The 17,076-nt window shown below is 39.8% G+C and overlaps 1 protein-coding gene across 6 annotated transcripts in view; it reads right to left on the reverse strand.

Annotated features, from left to right (window-relative positions):
- ST7 (suppression of tumorigenicity 7) overlaps positions 1–17,076 on the reverse strand; it is a 160,694-nt gene that overhangs the window by 11,208 nt on the left and 132,410 nt on the right. For 4 of the 6 annotated variants that reach the window (XM_075743715.1, XM_075743720.1, XM_075743734.1 and 1 more), the window contains exons 10-12: positions 13,765–13,837; positions 12,126–12,228; positions 2,071–2,221 (exon numbers count right to left, since the gene is read on the reverse strand). In XM_075743715.1, coding sequence (XP_075599830.1) covers positions 2,071–2,221; positions 12,126–12,228; positions 13,765–13,837 — 327 coding nt within the window. Of the gene's footprint in view, positions 1–2,070; positions 2,222–10,946; positions 11,091–12,125; positions 12,229–13,764; positions 13,838–17,076 lie in introns of all 6 variants that reach the window. The other 2 variants (XR_012833766.1, XR_012833765.1) reach the window with 2 other exon arrangements.

The following is a 17,076-nucleotide window of genomic DNA, read 5'->3' on the forward strand; positions in this document are numbered from 1 at the left end:
CTGTTCATCTCTGAAAGCACTGTGCAAAACACATTACAGATTTTTCTTTAGAGGATATGCAACAGTACTCATTTACAGCTTTATAGATTACTATACAAATATTAGCTAATAAAGTACATATTCAGATTGCTGTGGAGGTAATAAGGAGAGCAATCAATTAATGTAGTTAGATGGTAATGCCCTACACTGCCTTCAGGCACAGATGACTAGATTTCCTAAGTGGCAGGAGGACTGCAGGGCAGCCAGCCTCCTGTGCCAAAAGCTGGTCTTGTAAACAGCCCCTTAGGGACTCCCCACTCTGACAAAGCAAAAGAGGATCTATTCAGGATTCCCTGCAAAATACTGCTCCATAATGATGGGATAATGAGCCTTGGACTAAAGGACTCCTGCAAGCATCTGGAAGGGAACAAACATTACAGAAAAGCAAACCACTGAAAATAACCCATGGGGAAGGAAGCTATGGCAGAGAAAATAATAGACTGGGAGAAATGACAGGAAAAGAGCAAGCAGGTAAGACCGAGAACAATGCAGCAGAGCAAACCCCAGGCGGCAATGCTATGGATTACTGAGCAAGGTGTTCTATACACCTAGAAATAAAGCCATTGCTTCCTCAGGGAGCCTACACTGCAAATTAGGCAAGTTCAGGCCATTTCATACAGTGACTGAGACAGTAAGTCACTTTTACAATGGAGGTATTATATGCATTTCTTTAGGAATTATCATGGTGACAAACTATCTTTAGTAACAAAGCTAAATGAGAACAGCAAATGGACAGAGTGAAAAAAAAAAGGTGGTATAATAAAATATGGAGAGGCTGAAAGAGAACAGAATAAAGCAGACCAGAAAAGGGGAACTAGATTATATAAAAAAAAATCTGCATTAAAAAAAGCCCACGAAGGCTGATTATAAATGGTACTTTTTAATTCTCTGAAACCTGAAGAAAGTACTTCTCTAAGATGGGATAAGACAGGTTAGAAGGTTAGTATATGGACATTGGAGGTCATATACTCCAACCTCCTACTCAAAGCAGGGTCATCTTCAAAGTTAAGTTTGGTTGCTCAGAGCCATGTCCAGCTGAGTTCTGAGTATCTCCAGGAAAGGAGATTCCACAACCTATCAGCAATCTGTTTCAATGCATCACCACTCTCATTCTGAAAATATTTTTGTTATGTCTAGATTAAATTTCTCTTGTTTCAACTTGTGTGTATTGCTTCTTGTCCTTCTGCAAAGATTCTGACTCTGTCTTCCATATCATTTCTTTCTTGCATGGTGGAAGATAGCAACTGGATCCCTCCTTCACCTACCAGAAGTCTTCTCCAAGCTGAATAAAACCAGCTCCCTCAGCATTTTTTCCTACATCACATGTTCCAGTCCCCTATGCATCCTGGTAATCCTCCACTGGACTCAGTCCAGTTTGTCAATTTAAAAAAAAAAAAAGTCATAAAATACTGTATTGTTTTATACTACACATTAATATTTAGAATCATAGAATCACAGAATGGTTTGGGTTGGAAGGGACCTCAAAGATCATCTAGTTCCAACCCCCCTGCCATGGGCAGGGACACCCTCCACTAGACCACGTTACCCAAAGCCCCATCCAACCTGGCCTTGAACACTTCCAGGGAGGGGGCATCCACAGCTTCTCTGGGCAACCTGTTCCAGTGCCTCACCACCCTCACAGTGAAAAATTTCTCCCTTATATCCAATCTAAATCTACCCTCTTTCAGTTTGAAACCATTCATTCAAATAATTACAAACAAATCTCTACAGCTCTGGAATGAGGAAGGTAAATTCTTATCCCCTTATCCATGAGTAAGAAAATATGTCTCAAAGAAGATGGGAAATTTTGTTCAGTATTAAACAGAGAACACAGCCCAAGACTTCAGAACCCTTTTTCTCATTAAATTAAGTTTGTATTTTCAGTTTGAATTTCAAATATTTCAATGCTGGTGAGCATATAACTGACCTCCAAAATTCCCACATATTATACTTCACAAAAAGCTATTAGTTTCTCATGACATTCAATAAAAATATTTGATTAGCTCCTTTGTAAGAAAAAGAATTACTTACTGCCTTCCCATGTACAGTGTAAGAGATTCAATGCCCCCTCTACTCTCTTCCAGTGTTGAAGATGAAAGAAAGCATATGCTATTGCTTCACTGTCCCCTCTCTTCAGAATATGTTCAGGGGGCAGAATTAAGCTTTTCATTTCTAGTAGATACTGCAATAAAAAAGCAGAGGACAATTATTTCAGAGGTAATAAAAACCCACAAAAAGCTGCCTGCAATTCTACAACGCACACTGAAAGGTCTATTTCCCAAAAGTACTTTCCTTCATAAGTGTTTCATCAAATGTCTAATATCACCAACTGTGCTTGAAGATAATTATTGAATTATTCCCAAAGACTAAGATACGCTGACAGATGGTTCATGTTCTGCTCTTCAGCTGTAAAAGGGGGACTACAGAGAATTTCAAAATGAGATGTCTCTCTTATCAAAGGAGATGGAAAAAAGGACTCAACGCAGAAGAGAGAATCTAATTACAAGAGCTTTTTAATTAAAAGTGTTTATAATAAAATTAAGATGACATTAAGCAGTTTGATGCACATTGTCTTTCTGTAAGGAAACATACAGTACTCATAGTTGCACACAGGTTGCTTTACTGCATTGCCACCAACTGGTTACTAATTCTATGAATATGCGAGGCTGGCAGCCACCTCAGTAGCTACCAACAAGTGACAAAGTAAGTTACAACATGTAACAAATACCTGATTTCCAGAAAAAAAAGTATTGGATGTTTAAGCTTGCTACTAGAAATAGTTATGGAAGATGGTATGAAAATGAAAAGCATCACTGATTAAACCCACAAGTAATTTTCCCCGTTACCAGATCCCCCAAAACAGAAGCGGGTGAAACACACAGAGGGTTCATGCCACAAGAGAAGAGAGAGGTCACGGACATTATTCAAGCAGGTGATTTTTCCTCTTTCCCCAGCCCATGAACTAGACCACTACCAGTTCAGCAGGCATTACCTCATCACTGGTGTTGCTAAATTCCAGTTAGTGGAGGGAAAAGATACAGCGGAGGGGAAAGCTACACCCCTTGTTGGCATGCTTTACAGGGAAAGGAATGATGGACAGAAATCACCGGCTGCCGAATCAACTCCTGTTTGTCAGTTCTCCTCCGAGAATTGTACCATTTCCCAGCTGACCGCTCTTCAGTAGCATGGGGAAACTGTCACTGTCTTCCAGGATGCCCAAGAGCAAATGTTCTCCCCACTAGACTATTTAAGTTAACACAAAAGACAGCAGGTGAGTCAGGCGGTAGACCATCAGGCCCTAACACGAGGTTCGGAAAGGGAAGTTATGGTTAATCATTGGCAAAAAGAGAGTGAGCGTGCAAGCCCCTCCGTTTCACCCTGTGCCTAGGCACTGGTCTGGAAGGAGGAGGGCTGCAGGACTGATAGCCCAGTGCAGGCACCCACGGGAAAGCAACCTGAGACCAGAGGTGAAACAGAGGCATGGGTGGTGTTAACCTCCCACAGCTCCTGTTGAACACTGACTTTTGTGAAAGGGATGAGGAAAAGAGGAGAAAAGAGGGCAAAAGAAATAAGCGAGAATTGAAAATCAGCCTTGGGGAAAGGAAGAGGAAAGGCCAGAGGAAAATGAGCACCAACAGCATGATGTCATGGAGGGCGTCCTAGTGCTAGTCATCCCTTCGCCTGAAGGAGCCTGGAAGGAGCTAGCAAACAGGTAAAGGATTTGAAGAGACCATGATCAAAGCAGAGAACTGTCAACCATGGGAAATACATAAATACTTCAAAGAGGAAAGAGAAATCACACGTGTTTCTGATGCAGGTAACAGTATTAAAGGAGGAGAAATTGAATTAGCACTGGGAGTAATAAGTGTGATGCTTGGATTTCCTCTAAAGCCTTTCAGAAAAACCTGAGAGCTGCAGAGCAGGTGGATTAATGAAGGAAGCTGCAATTTAGTAGGCAGGACAGGGGATTAAGAGAGACAGAATAAAGAGCTGACAAGAGGAGGGAGCTAACAGACTTAGAGAGATACAGGAAACATTCTTACTAACTCCCCTAATGAATGTGCCACCCTTTTAAAAACACACATTATACCTGCTGAGCAAAATGGAATACAGCTGCAAGAGCTGCAGGTTTCTGTATGTTTTATTAATTTAGAACATAACTCTTGTTTGCATATTTTTTGCAAAAGTAAATGAGAATGTAAGTTCTCAATATTTAAATATTTCAATCAAAGAAAAAAAAATAAAACCAAACCCAAATCCATGTCACTATTTGTAGGAAAAGAAGAACCAGGAAGGAATGTCCTATTTCTAGGAGCACTGAGATGAAAAGTGTTATTTTGATTCTTATGTATTGCTTATTATCAGCAATTAAAAACAAATCAAGTGGAAATACCAGATGGAAGGATATATCTTGACACTTGCAAATCATTCTTAGTCCTCACTCGGTTGTGTTGACTTTTCAGTCTGCATTTTTCTCAGTTTCAGAAAGAAAAACCTATTTTTAAAAGTTTCTCAGATCAAAAATGTGAAACACTCCTCCCTCATCACTCTATCATCACAGCTACTTTCTCAAACAAAGAGTCTATAATCTGGTTTGGTGATATTCAAGAAGACCCACACACAGAGTTGATGGACGACTCAAGTCTCATTTGGGCCTCATAATAGTTTTTGGTTTATGCACAAAGGTCAGCCACACCTTTTGGGCATACAAGCTGTCAATGAATTTATTCTGGAGGCATTTCCAGCAGGAATGCTAATTGTACACAGCCCCAGAGAGACCTCGTCTGGAACACTCTGTACAGTTCTCATCAGGCACTTTCAGAAACATAAAGATCAAATTCTACAAGCACAGAACAGAGCTAATCAAAGAAATGGCAAGTCTGCTTTGTGAGAGAGCACTTGAAGGCCTCCATCTGTTTAATTTCTCTAAACAGGAGTAATGGGTACCAAAAAGATACCTAGCTGTAGGTAGGGCTTGATTATTACGGAAGGAGAGAGATGCCCATCCATGAAAATTAGGATGGTCTTGATGTCCTAGAATATCATATCCATTTGTGCATTGCTGTATTTTCAAGGAGAGTTCAAGAGCCCAGAGAGCATTCAGGTTCCTGTAGGTTTCGCTGACAGGGCTCAGGGTCTTCTTGGAGATAGCACAGCCAAGGGTAACCCACTTTTGTGGCAACTGCAGGTTGCTGGCACCAGATACTTGACCGGGAGAACTGAGTCCCAGCAGTCTGCTGGGTTTCTAGCAGGTTGTCCATGAAATCAGTATGGTCCCCCTGAAACATTTTGGATTGGATCAGCAGACAAAGTCCAGTGAAATGAAATTAAATAAAAAAAATCTTTCTTCAAAAACTATCCAATAAGCTGCAGTCCTCATGCTGCCCACACAATGTGTGAATCACAGTCCTGATGGACTTCTGCACACAGGCATTGACAGCTCTTGGAAAAAATCAGCCAAAGACATCTGATTGTAGTTTCCAAGAGGCCGCTATTGCCCTTAATCAAAGACAAAACACTAGACAGGTACAGTCTTCTCTTCAGACACCAAAGACTTCAAAGTGGGAATGTGACTATTTGTAACTCAACATTTCCAAAGGCCTCAGAGTCCAGAGCAAAGCCCTTCTTGTTACAGGACTAATATGGACACAAGAGAACTCCATCTGGCTTTACAAGAAAACAACCTACACCTCTTGACAGAGTCCCTATTAACTATAACTCCTGATACACTGGCATCCTCTCAGATTTACCCACAACCTTTACAATTTAACTAATAAAATTTGACTACCTTTTCAATACTTTGAATACACAGGGAAGACAGGAGCCCCCTGTCATCCTGGCAGGGCTCTGAACCTAGGCGTCATTCCACTTCAGAGGGAGAGTGAAGTAACAGGCTAAATAAGACACTTAGCAAAGAGCTAGCCATCATGGAGGAAATGCAGATGGCAAGCCCAGCACATCTCCAACTGCATTTGGTTTTCAATGACGAATGAAGACGTTTAACTAGAATAGGAAATAGCATGTCACCACCATCTGAGGTTATCATGTTCCTTTAAAAAAGGAATCAGCTCAAAAAGGACAGTCTAGAAAATTCCAGCCAGAATGACCTAGTCTTAATCAAGTTATGAGTGAATACTGAAGTTGCGCAATGACTTCTGTCATCAACAGATGGCTCAATCAGCCCTTTTCCACTGCATTGCTTTGGGTTGGATTTTTTTGGTCGTCTTTTTTGGTTTTTTCTGGTCTCTCTCTTCTCTCACCCCAAACTTTTTCTTGTCAAAACTCTGTATTTTAGGAGTTACAAGGGTAACAGTGTTTTTTCATGTGCTTCCATAGAGGGGTTCCGGGACGGGTACATGACATTGTAACAGACATCGCTCAGCTATGGCCATTCTGTACACAGATGGGAATGTGCCTTTTAACGAGCATCTGGACAATGACAATGGACCTTGTACACATGAAGTGCAACATGGTGGAGTTTATATTTCTCTTACTTGAATTGATTGACTATACATTATTTATTTCATAGTACTGACAGCACTCTGGCTGCTAATTCTCCTCTGCTGGGAGTGCTTTTAACATTCCACATTAATGAGCTACTTCAGTGCCCTTTTATAAAATAAATCAACCTATCTCAGGCAGGTTTCCTTCTTTTCCTCAATTGTGCAATTTGCCTCTGAAATTACAGCTCAGGCCACAAATAGGCAATAGTCACTCCTGCACCTGTGACAGCATCCCTCCAGGCCAGAATACGAGAATTTACATTGTTTGAACAGGAACTCTCCTCCTCCCAGCGGGATGAACAGCACAGCTTAAAACAGTTCCAAAATACTGGTTTCTACATGCCCAAAGAAGCCACTTTTAGGTCACCTTACAAGTTCTCATTGGATTGATGGTAATTAAGAAGTTTGGCCTTTCTGCTGGAGATACAAAAACAAATCACTGTCTCACTGAACAGTTAAAAACTCTCTTAAACGTGTCTGGAATAGTTTCTCTGTAATATCATGGGGTGTGCAGAACACATACATTTCCCATCTGGTATATGAATTTGTTTGCATTATTTGTTTCTATTAGCAACTACAACTTACTAGAAACCACACAAGCATAGACAGACACAGTTCTTATTAAAAAAATTAAGTAAGAAAGTAATGAGAAGGGATGAAATGGAGAACAAATCATCTCTAAAAGTGTTTAAGTCAATGGTTTGTTACATACTTTTAAGAAACTGTTTACACACAAAATTGGCATTTCTTAGAGTAATACCAATATTTAAGATGTCTGACTCAAATGCAGCAAACTTTAGCAGGTATTCTCTTTAACTCTGCTCCTGGCTTACATAGCGAACACATACAGCATGTACAGAGCACTCTTTTGACTCACTTTTAACAATTAGATATATGGATCATCATCTGTTTTCTCTCCCCTTTGACTTTACTGAATAGCTTGCGTCTCACAGATTACAGAAAAGAGGGGGTGCTTATCAGGAGGAGTTTGAATGCAGGAAGGGAGCCTTGCAAATCAGTTCAGAAAGGGTGATCCACAATTCAGGAATGTCCCAGAAACAGCTGTGGTACTTTACCAGCATTAGCTTGGGATAGTTGCATTACATGTGAGTGGGGAAGCTCCAATCACTACATATAAATAATATTGTTGAAGTCGTGTGTGTGCGTACATGCATACACTTTTTTTCCCACCCACTCCACAAATTACATACTCTCCATGACATAGGATGTACTACTACTCTTTTCCATACAAAATCCTCTGCAATTAGAGTGATAGCCCAACTGCTTCAGTGGCAAGAAAAACGTTTTTGTTTAACTCTTAAATTTTTGAGCAGCACGTTGTCAGACAGTGTCAGTACATTTCTTTGGGACCAAAACTCCACAGTGCATGGCCCTACACTAAAACAAAAGGATACTAGTCCATAGAATCTCATTTAAGACAAAGATGGTTGGAAAAAACTTGGACAAATCTTCACAAACAAGTGATATACAATTTGTTGTGATACTTCTCATAGTGAAATTCACAGCTCTTTGCTTTGTTCTCTTTCCTGCTGTACTGCTGACTTCAATCTGCTACTGGTTATGTTTTTCTTCTACTAAAAAGAACCCTGAAAACACTCTGCCTAGTAAAGTGTTTTCTTTTTACATAGGCAATCGCTGCTAAAGTATAAAGGTGCAATTTGCCGTGGCTGAGTTGTTTCAGTAACATAAACAAGACAAACTGTAGGTAGCTATAATATCTTTTATGAGATATTTTTCTGGTACAGCTTAAAAAATAAGCCACTTTCAAGCACAGGTCCTTTTTACAGGTAAGGTGTCTTCAGAATGAGAAGTCTTGATCAGTTTCACAGTGGTTCCATTTTCACCGCAGTCACGAAGGAGATCAAAGTTGACACACCTGAACTGGCCTTACCCAGCTTCCAGAAACAGCATAGCTGGGTGCACTGAGCTCTGTGTTGCCTTTGTTCACTTAAACCAAATTCTGGCACCTCCACGTGTCACATCATGACTCCAGTGTACTCCAAAAACAATGAGAATTTATCCCCTATGGCTGAGACTTAATGGACTGATCTCTGGCAATTAAATTGTCATTGAAATGTACTAAAAAATGGAAGAAGAGACCTGTTTCAAAAGAAGGTTATTTGCTGGAAGGGTGGCTCTCAGAAGAAAGACTGTCAGCCATATTAGGTCTCTGTAAAAGGCATTTTTGTGTGGGCAGAAAATGAAAAGCAAGGTGACGTGTAGTCATCTAGAATCAATGAAAGCAGGTGCCAACATCTTCATGACATACAGGCTGAGAAGACCCCAAAACCATGCACACACACTGGCTTCTACATGGAAGGCAGGCGTTTTTGCAGGGTCTCTCACCTCTATGTAAAGATGGAAATCTGGGACTTTTAAACTGCTTCTTTTTAAGGAGTTGCTACATCTTTAGATTACATTCAAAAGAAAGTGGTAGAAATATATCTGACCTCTGCAACATCACTGTGGAACGCTGGACTGCAGTGTGGTCATAATCTCCTAGGGAATAATGAGCAGCGTTGTAAGAATCCCATGTTTGTTTTACACAAACCTGCAGTGAGTCACAACGGGAGACCCATTCTCCCTTTCTTGCTAAATCCAGCTCAGCAGCATCTCTCAGCCTGTTCAGTGTGTTCCCTGGATTCCTTTTGTCTCAGAATCTCATTAGCAAAAATCTGCTATTTCCAGTGAAATGTCTTGAAAATGCACATCCAGCAATAATTTTTTTATGTGATAATTCTAAATTTCAAAGATTTGCCCTGAAAATGGTAAAATCTCCTTTTGAGACAAACCAGAAATGTACTGAATCATTTTTTTTCCTCTTTAATGGGGCACTTCCCTGCTTTCAAGGCTTCTGCTGGGAACTTTGGAAATGCTTTAAATAATTTGTCCTTTGTAATTTATTTCTTCCTCAGTCTGAAGAAGAGGCTCATTAGTGTTTAAATGCTAAAGAAGCTTTGAAGACATATTAGTTTTGTGGCACTGACAGATTTCTTGTGATGCTGCTTTCTAAAACTTATCTCTATTTCATTAAGAACAAATTGAATATGACTTCAATCATAATTGAGTGGAAATTGAAGTATAATATCCATACTGTGCATAAAATTAAAACAAAAAATATATTTTTGTCACATTAATATCCTTTAGCTAATAGCAGAAAGCATGAGTGTGAAGTCAGTAGTGCTGCATATTAATCTGTATTAGGCTACACTGGTTTAATGTTAAAATATGAACTAAAACCCCCTAGAGTCTGCTCCCGTCAGTACCTTGTTATCTTGATAATTTATATATTTCACAAAGGTTTTCAATTTCAAAATGAGAAATTTGAAAAACTGAGGGAATCAATTAACAATGTGAACTGACTGAAAAGCTCAGGAACTTAAAAGTGAGGAAGAGGACTAGAATTTCTTTAAACCAAAAGTACCGAAAGTAACACATAATCTGCATTTCACACATGGGGATACTTGTCAGAAAGGAGATTCAGCCTTGTATTGAACAGCCACCTAAACAGAAGCTGACTAGTGAGAAGGAGGTCACAAGCATTGAATGAAAGTACTGATGTACAAGAAAAGCAGGATCTTGGAGGTCTGGAAGTGCAGAGGTCGTGGAGCAACTGCCACAACTTACAGTAAGGACAATTTTGCAAAGAAAGTCAAACCAAAGAAGAGCAAGCTCCTAAGTATAAACAGAAAAAGAACAAGCAAAAAGGTAGTAAATGAAGACTTAGCCCCAGTTTCATAGCAGTGCAGAGCATGAAGACAATAGCAGGGTGGACATTAGAAGCATGTACAGAATTGGAGGTTGCTGCAGCCAATGATCTCTGTCCCTGAGCAGTGAATAAACCAGTCCTAGAAATGGCCAGACTAGCATAACTGGCTTAAAGTAAAAAAATCCCGCTCAGAATCAAGTGCTCCAGTGATGAGAGAAGTAAATGCAATGTCGTTCATTTAAAGAGGAGGGAAACAATATATGTTAATATGGAATCATTAGTATCCAAACTGTTAAGAAAGATTTTGATGGAAAGAATTACCAAAAGCATGGAGGTGAGGAAAATGGAACAGGCTCCTAAGGATTGCTCACGACAAGCTAAACTGGTATCTTTGCTTGGCAAGACAGCTAAATTTTTAGACAGCAAGGATAGAATACTCTAACAGGGCTTCAGTAAAACATTCAGAAAGGTTCACCAGAAATAGAGAGTTAAACAGGCAACCAGGCAGAAGAGAAATATCAATGGTTGTGTGGGTGAAAGAACCATTGGGATGGAAGAAAGTAAACAGAGTTCCACAGAAGCAGTTCTGGAACCAAACTTCATTTAATATTTTCATTTCATAGCTTGGCAGAAAAATAGAAGATCAGCTAATAATACAAAGGGACTCATCTCACCTAAATCTTGTTGTCTAAAAATCAGGCTTTTACTGGAAAATAGTTGCTCCTTTCATAGTCAATGTAGAAACAGGCACCTCGGAGGGAAAGTCTGTCTAGAGATGTCTAAGATAGTTCCTTCTTTCCACTGCCTGTAGAGGAAGTCTAGATGATTTTATTAAACAAACAGCCTAACTTTCAGATAGCTAAACCATGCTATTTAGTGGTTGGCATAACAGATACAGCTCACAGAGAAAATATTTAATTCCTGCAGTGCATAAGAATTAACTTTCTGCAATCCATGTGTAGATATGGGAGAGGCTATGGGTTTATCTTGACCAGACTTGGTGTTCAGCTGTACCTAATGAATAGGCTCCTCACATTAACATACATCAGTTTTCTGCTCTCCAGTGGAGGCTGCTTACTTTCAAAGGGCAATACTGGTCCAAAGGTTTGTGGGGTGAGGTTCAGAAGCAGATCTCCAAGGGCCAAAAAGCATCTGCCTCTAGTTTGCCTTTACAATGAACTTACAGACTGCAATACTGAGTATCAGGTGATGAAATAATAAAATACATTAGCCTTTAGTAGCCCCTGGGCAAAATTCTTACTGCTGAGATACGTATCTAGAGAGGGGATTAGGGAATTAGAACATAAATCCCTTTTCTTACTTTGTAGTTCTCAGCAATTGTTCATCTCTGAGCTTTGCATTCTCAGAACTTAATGACAGAGTGCTGCATAAAGAATTACTAATGCAACTTATATGAAGCACACCGTGAACTCCAAACATAGGTTCCTTTGTATAGCATGCCAAAAACATATTCTTACATGTAATCATCAAAACAAATAAAACATGCTATTTTGAACTAGAAGATCTTTAATGGCTATTTGGTAAATAATAATCTGTCTTTACGTATGGTTCTGTCCTGCAGCGTAGCATTTGCTGGTGTCTACTACCGCAATCCACCATGTGATTGTTACTCACAAAGACGACTCACTTCAGCTAAAATTTCAAGTTGCACGGTCCACAGCAGAAGACACTGAATGTGAAATACCAAACAAAAAAACGTACATACTATCACCTTCTTTCCCTTCCCATTGTTTGCTCCCCTTTCCACAACATCACTCGTTAATCTAACACAGAAATCAGGAGTTAGGTCCTCAGCAGTGTTAAAGCTACAACAATGCTTTCTCCATACTCACTTTTGGCACATGTGGATTAAATTCTACTGCTCTGTGAATAGCTTCTACTGCATTCATCTCTGCAGTACTCAGCCCTCGCCTTGAGGCAGCCTCTGGAGAAAATCTACAAAAGCAAAGAAACAAACACATTAGGTCAGAAATGCGAGTAAGAAAAAGCCAGAAAAGGAATCTAGAACATGGGCCCATGTAACCAAACTGAGTCAATTTCCTATGCTCTCCAAACTTCCATAGCAAGTGGAAACTCTGAGTGATCTATTACATCAAGGCCAACGAATATCCCAGCAGAAGTGGAAAGCATGTTTGCATCTAATCGTGGCAGAAAGTCAGTTCAAACAGTCCTTTCTCTGTCACTAATCTAAATTTTCTCTAGGTACCTTGCTAAGGGGCATATTCAAGGGTGAAGTTGTAGAAAAAAGAAAAGAAAAAAAAACCAATGCCAAATTATTGTTGGAGGGTTTCTATTAAAAACAGGTTTGGGGAGGTTTTAGGGAGGTTCCCAACCCAATGCCCCTGGGTCAGGTTGGGATGGAAGCACGATGCAGCAGCAGTAGCGGGTGGTCTACTGGCCGCAGCACCATTGAGGGTAGCATGCCCAAACTGTGGGCAAATCATCTGCCCCAGTGAATGAAAAACCAGACCATGCAATCTCTTTCTCACCTCACACCCCACGGCTAACTCCAGAGCTGTACTTGGCAGGCAGACACCACAGGGAAAGCTGTGACAACCTTAGCCCTGCCCTCCCAAGCTGGAGTCGCTGTGTAGGGAGGAAAGATGTTGCAGTAGGTACTGGCGATCTACAGGATAAAAAGAATGAAAGAAAATTACTTAAATCTTGATGTGTACATACACTTTAAAAGCAAAAACTGTCAGGATGTCAGTCACGAAAATGGCTTTCCACTCTACTTGCTTTCCAACTTTAGGGAGGCATTCGACCCTCAGGTGCACAGACACAACTCTGCCTGGGATTTGTGTGAAGGCACTCGAGAGCAGAATCGGGATTTTTGAGCTCCATCTCACAAGGGGCTGAGCACCCTTTAAGAGCGGGCCAGTGCTCTCAGGTCCACAGGCATCAAGTTAGATGTGCTCAGCACCTTGGAAGGTTGAGACCCAAAAGAAAACCATAACAGGAATGAGCAGATATTTGTGTCTCTAAAAATATGAACGTCATCTACCTCTCAGAATCCCTGACATAATAATGCTAAATCCACCTGCCGCTATTTAAGTAAATGAGCAGTCTTCTGACAGCACTTGCAAAATGACATTGCTACCAGTGCATCCACATTTATTTATTACCTTTTTATGGTCAGGTTTATACAAACTCGAAGAGGTTCAGCCACACAACACCTTTCAGTTGCATCTTCATTATACTATCTAGGAAGTCAAAGCTCACCCAGACAGTATACATAAAACTGAAACAAAAATTGAATTTATGCTATTTCTCTTCTTTTCTTCTTCTGTAATATTTGCAGTGCAATGTCTGATCACTTGAATTTTTTCTTATACAGAAAGAAATTTTATGATTTTACTGCAGGACTGAATTCTCCTGCTAACCCAGCAGATTGTTAGGGTGTGGGCTCAGCTACGAGAAATCTCAAGTTAAATCAGGAATTTTGCTGGACAGTGGTTCTTATGCACTTACTTGTCAGAGACAGCTCTGGCTTTGAGCAATGCAGCTGTGTAACATATTGTTGCTGATTTTGGTAAGCTTATATCTGTTGAAAAGAAAGAAAAAAGTAAACATCTGAAAATTTAAAAGTCTTCAGAAAGGACAGTGTTTGATTGATACTTCACAGTATGCATGGCATACGTAAAAGTATTACACGAATTCAGAATACTTTCTGATCTTGGGACTTGTACTCTCATGTCACATGGATTTTTAAATTTCCACCCAATGTACAGGCTTTAAAACCTGTGTTAATGACCACTGGAACTGCTATTTAAGCAGCAAATGGGTTCATTAGAGAACTAATTCAAAAAGAGTGATATGATAGAGACATAATAAAGAATTCATTACTTCATACATAAATGTATAGGTAACCTGGAATACATGAATTTTTCCATAGTTCACAAAACATCTAAGTAATAGCTGAGGGCTATCTTATGCACTCTTCTTGTTTTCACTCAGAAGCAGTTGTCTAACATGAATATGTGGCAGCTATACAAGTTATGACAGCTATTCAAGTAATAATGGATTTGACTTGCAAGAAAACAATCATTAGATTTATTGTGGTTAAAGACCAACAATAAAATAAGGTGTTTTGCCTCTTAAGGAAATCTGGGACCAAAATATTCACCAGACAGTCTCTGGCCATTTTATGCTGTTCCAGAGACACACAGGAAACATAAACCTGACTTAACCCATTAGTTCAACTTAATTTATACCTGTTCTCCACCAGCAGATTGGCACAAAGCATTCAAAAGGTAGACAGAAATGCTGCTTAACAGACTTGAGTTTTAGATTTGTTCCCGCTGTTACAGAAAGGAATCGACTTCCACACTAGGAATCTACCCAGCAGACACATGCTATATAGTGAATTAAATATTCCAGTATTAAAAAGTTAAAATTACAGCTAAATGAAAAAAAAAAAAAGGAGAAAAAAAGAACAACCCCCACTAAAAGCTGGATTCTGCAAACACTTCTGCACGCTGTAACATTATAGCTTCCTATAGTACATAGCAAATACATAGCGTAGTAAACACAAGGCACTGGAGTAGGCCCACTGTAAAAAGGAAGAGCAGCTAATCTGACTATTGTTCTAAGAAACTACCTATCCTTCAGTTTGTCATTAAAGTTGATGAGAAAGACAAAATTACTATAGAGCTTGGTAACTTTAAGGTTAAGAGAAACTTGTGATTTACTGAACCCCAGTGCCTTGCAAGACAGGGCTCCAAAAAGGAGTTGAAGAGGACAAGCAAGTAATATCTCGGCAGTCACCACCCTTCACTTATTAACAACCAGGCAACCAAGCAGAACGTTGTTCTGTTAGAAAATGTTGACCGAGGCGCTTTGAAAATGCTAGCTGTTAAATCCTCTCTATTGTCTTTTTATGTGCTTGCACTTCAAGTATGAGATGTAAAGATCTTGTTGGAGGTGTCCATATAATATATTCCAACTACAATTTCACTGGAGTATGTAATGTAGTGACTAAAGTAATTAAAATCAACAGCATGCAAAGCAGTCTGGGTGATAGATATGTTAATTACTCCATTAATAGAAGCTAGCCTCAGACACAGATGTGAGCACATCTTCAATGACCGGAAAATATTTACAAGTGCCTTCAATAACCCTGCTTATACCAGGTTTTCCTTAACATTACAAGTTATTTCCAGTAAACAGAAATTACCTTTTTCAGAACATACTGGTCTCTGTCTTTCAGTATAAACCCTATTCATCAAATCACAAATGGAATGAAAGATAGAGGAGTGGAAAAGAAAAAAAAAAATCCAAGAAAACCAATGATGTGCTGTCAATTATAAGGTCTTCAACTGGTCAATAGAATACCTTATTTTCCCCTTACCTGTAAGTGTTTCTCTGGGCCACCAAGCCACCATTACCTCACAGGAAGTATTTTCCCTTGCATCAGTTCAAACCTAGTAATGTTGGTTCAGGATCTGACCTTTACAAAATTTTGCATGAATGACACAGAACAAGAGATCTACCTGGAAGACCCTGGAAATACATTTTCCCAGGCAAAAGGCAAATGCCACATATAAAAAAAGGACCAAGAAGAGAATTCTTTGAACAATGCAGCGAGAGCACCACTTCACTTTTCTATCTGTTTGACAGAGTGGAGAACCAGGAGGAGTCAAGAGGTCTGGAGTATATAACTGATGTATAAGAGGAAAAACAGTTGTTATGCTCATGGAAGCTGCCTGCTCAATTTCATCAAAGAAAGCAGGTATGCCAGCAAAAGTCAGAATGACAGCAAGAAAACAGTCATTCAGCCTTTAATACACAATCCATGAGGTTAAACAGTGAGACCACTCAACACATGAAGCCCCTCTAATCACATGTATAAAGGTTAGTTTCTGCACCAGATCATTGATACCTGAATAGAGAATATTCAGTGGAAGTTGCATGGACCAAGTTGTGAGGATTATTACAACTTTTGGCTAAGAGATTAAGATATCATACAGCAGGAACTGAGCTTGATACAGGGTTAAATAAACTAAAACAAAACATCGTATGACCGTATTTTCTAGTAGGCAGCAAGTGCTCCTGAGTTGGAAACATCTGTGCATGTAGATTGCAGGATGCTCCACAATGAGCTGCTGAAAGGGAAATGTGGTGAGGTGAGGTAAGGCTTGGGGGTACACCACCCGGGACATTCCTGCAGAAGAAATGGGATTTCTCAAGGAATGTTGTGTTCAACTCTGATCACCCATGGTCAAGAATAACAAAAGTAAACAGAAAGACTAGATTGTTTTTGTAACAATTCAAATAAAGTCTGAGAGAAAACAGAACTGTTCCATATGCATATCCACAAGGAACACCAGGAAAGGAGAAGGGATGCTTAGGTAAAGGATAACGTTGGCACAAGAATAAACAGTTCAGAATTACATTTAGGCTGGAGATTAAAAGAAGATTTCTGAGAAGTGAATTTTTGAGGTAGATTTCCAGGTAGAATAGTGGGCCAAACAGAATAGCTAATCCTAGGATGGAGCTTGCTAGCTCATGAAACGGGTAATATCATGTAGTGAATGCAACAGCAGGAGACCTGAGTCACCCAGGAGGCCTCTTCCAGCACTATGCTCCTAATGAGCAAGCAGCAATTATTTAAAGGTAATACCTACAATCCCTTGGCAATGGAATAAATTCACACAAACATTCATGTTTATGTTGCTGCGGAGATAGCCCTCAGTAGGTCCGTGCCCGCTTCCCTCCAAAAGTGTTTTGCTTCTTGTTTGCTCCATATTAGACCGTAAGTATTTGCTTCTGCTATATTCTGGT

Source organism: Balearica regulorum, chromosome 1 (assembly GCF_011004875.1).
Source record: "Balearica regulorum gibbericeps isolate bBalReg1 chromosome 1, bBalReg1.pri, whole genome shotgun sequence".
Classification (NCBI taxonomy): domain Eukaryota; kingdom Metazoa; phylum Chordata; class Aves; order Gruiformes; family Gruidae; genus Balearica; species Balearica regulorum.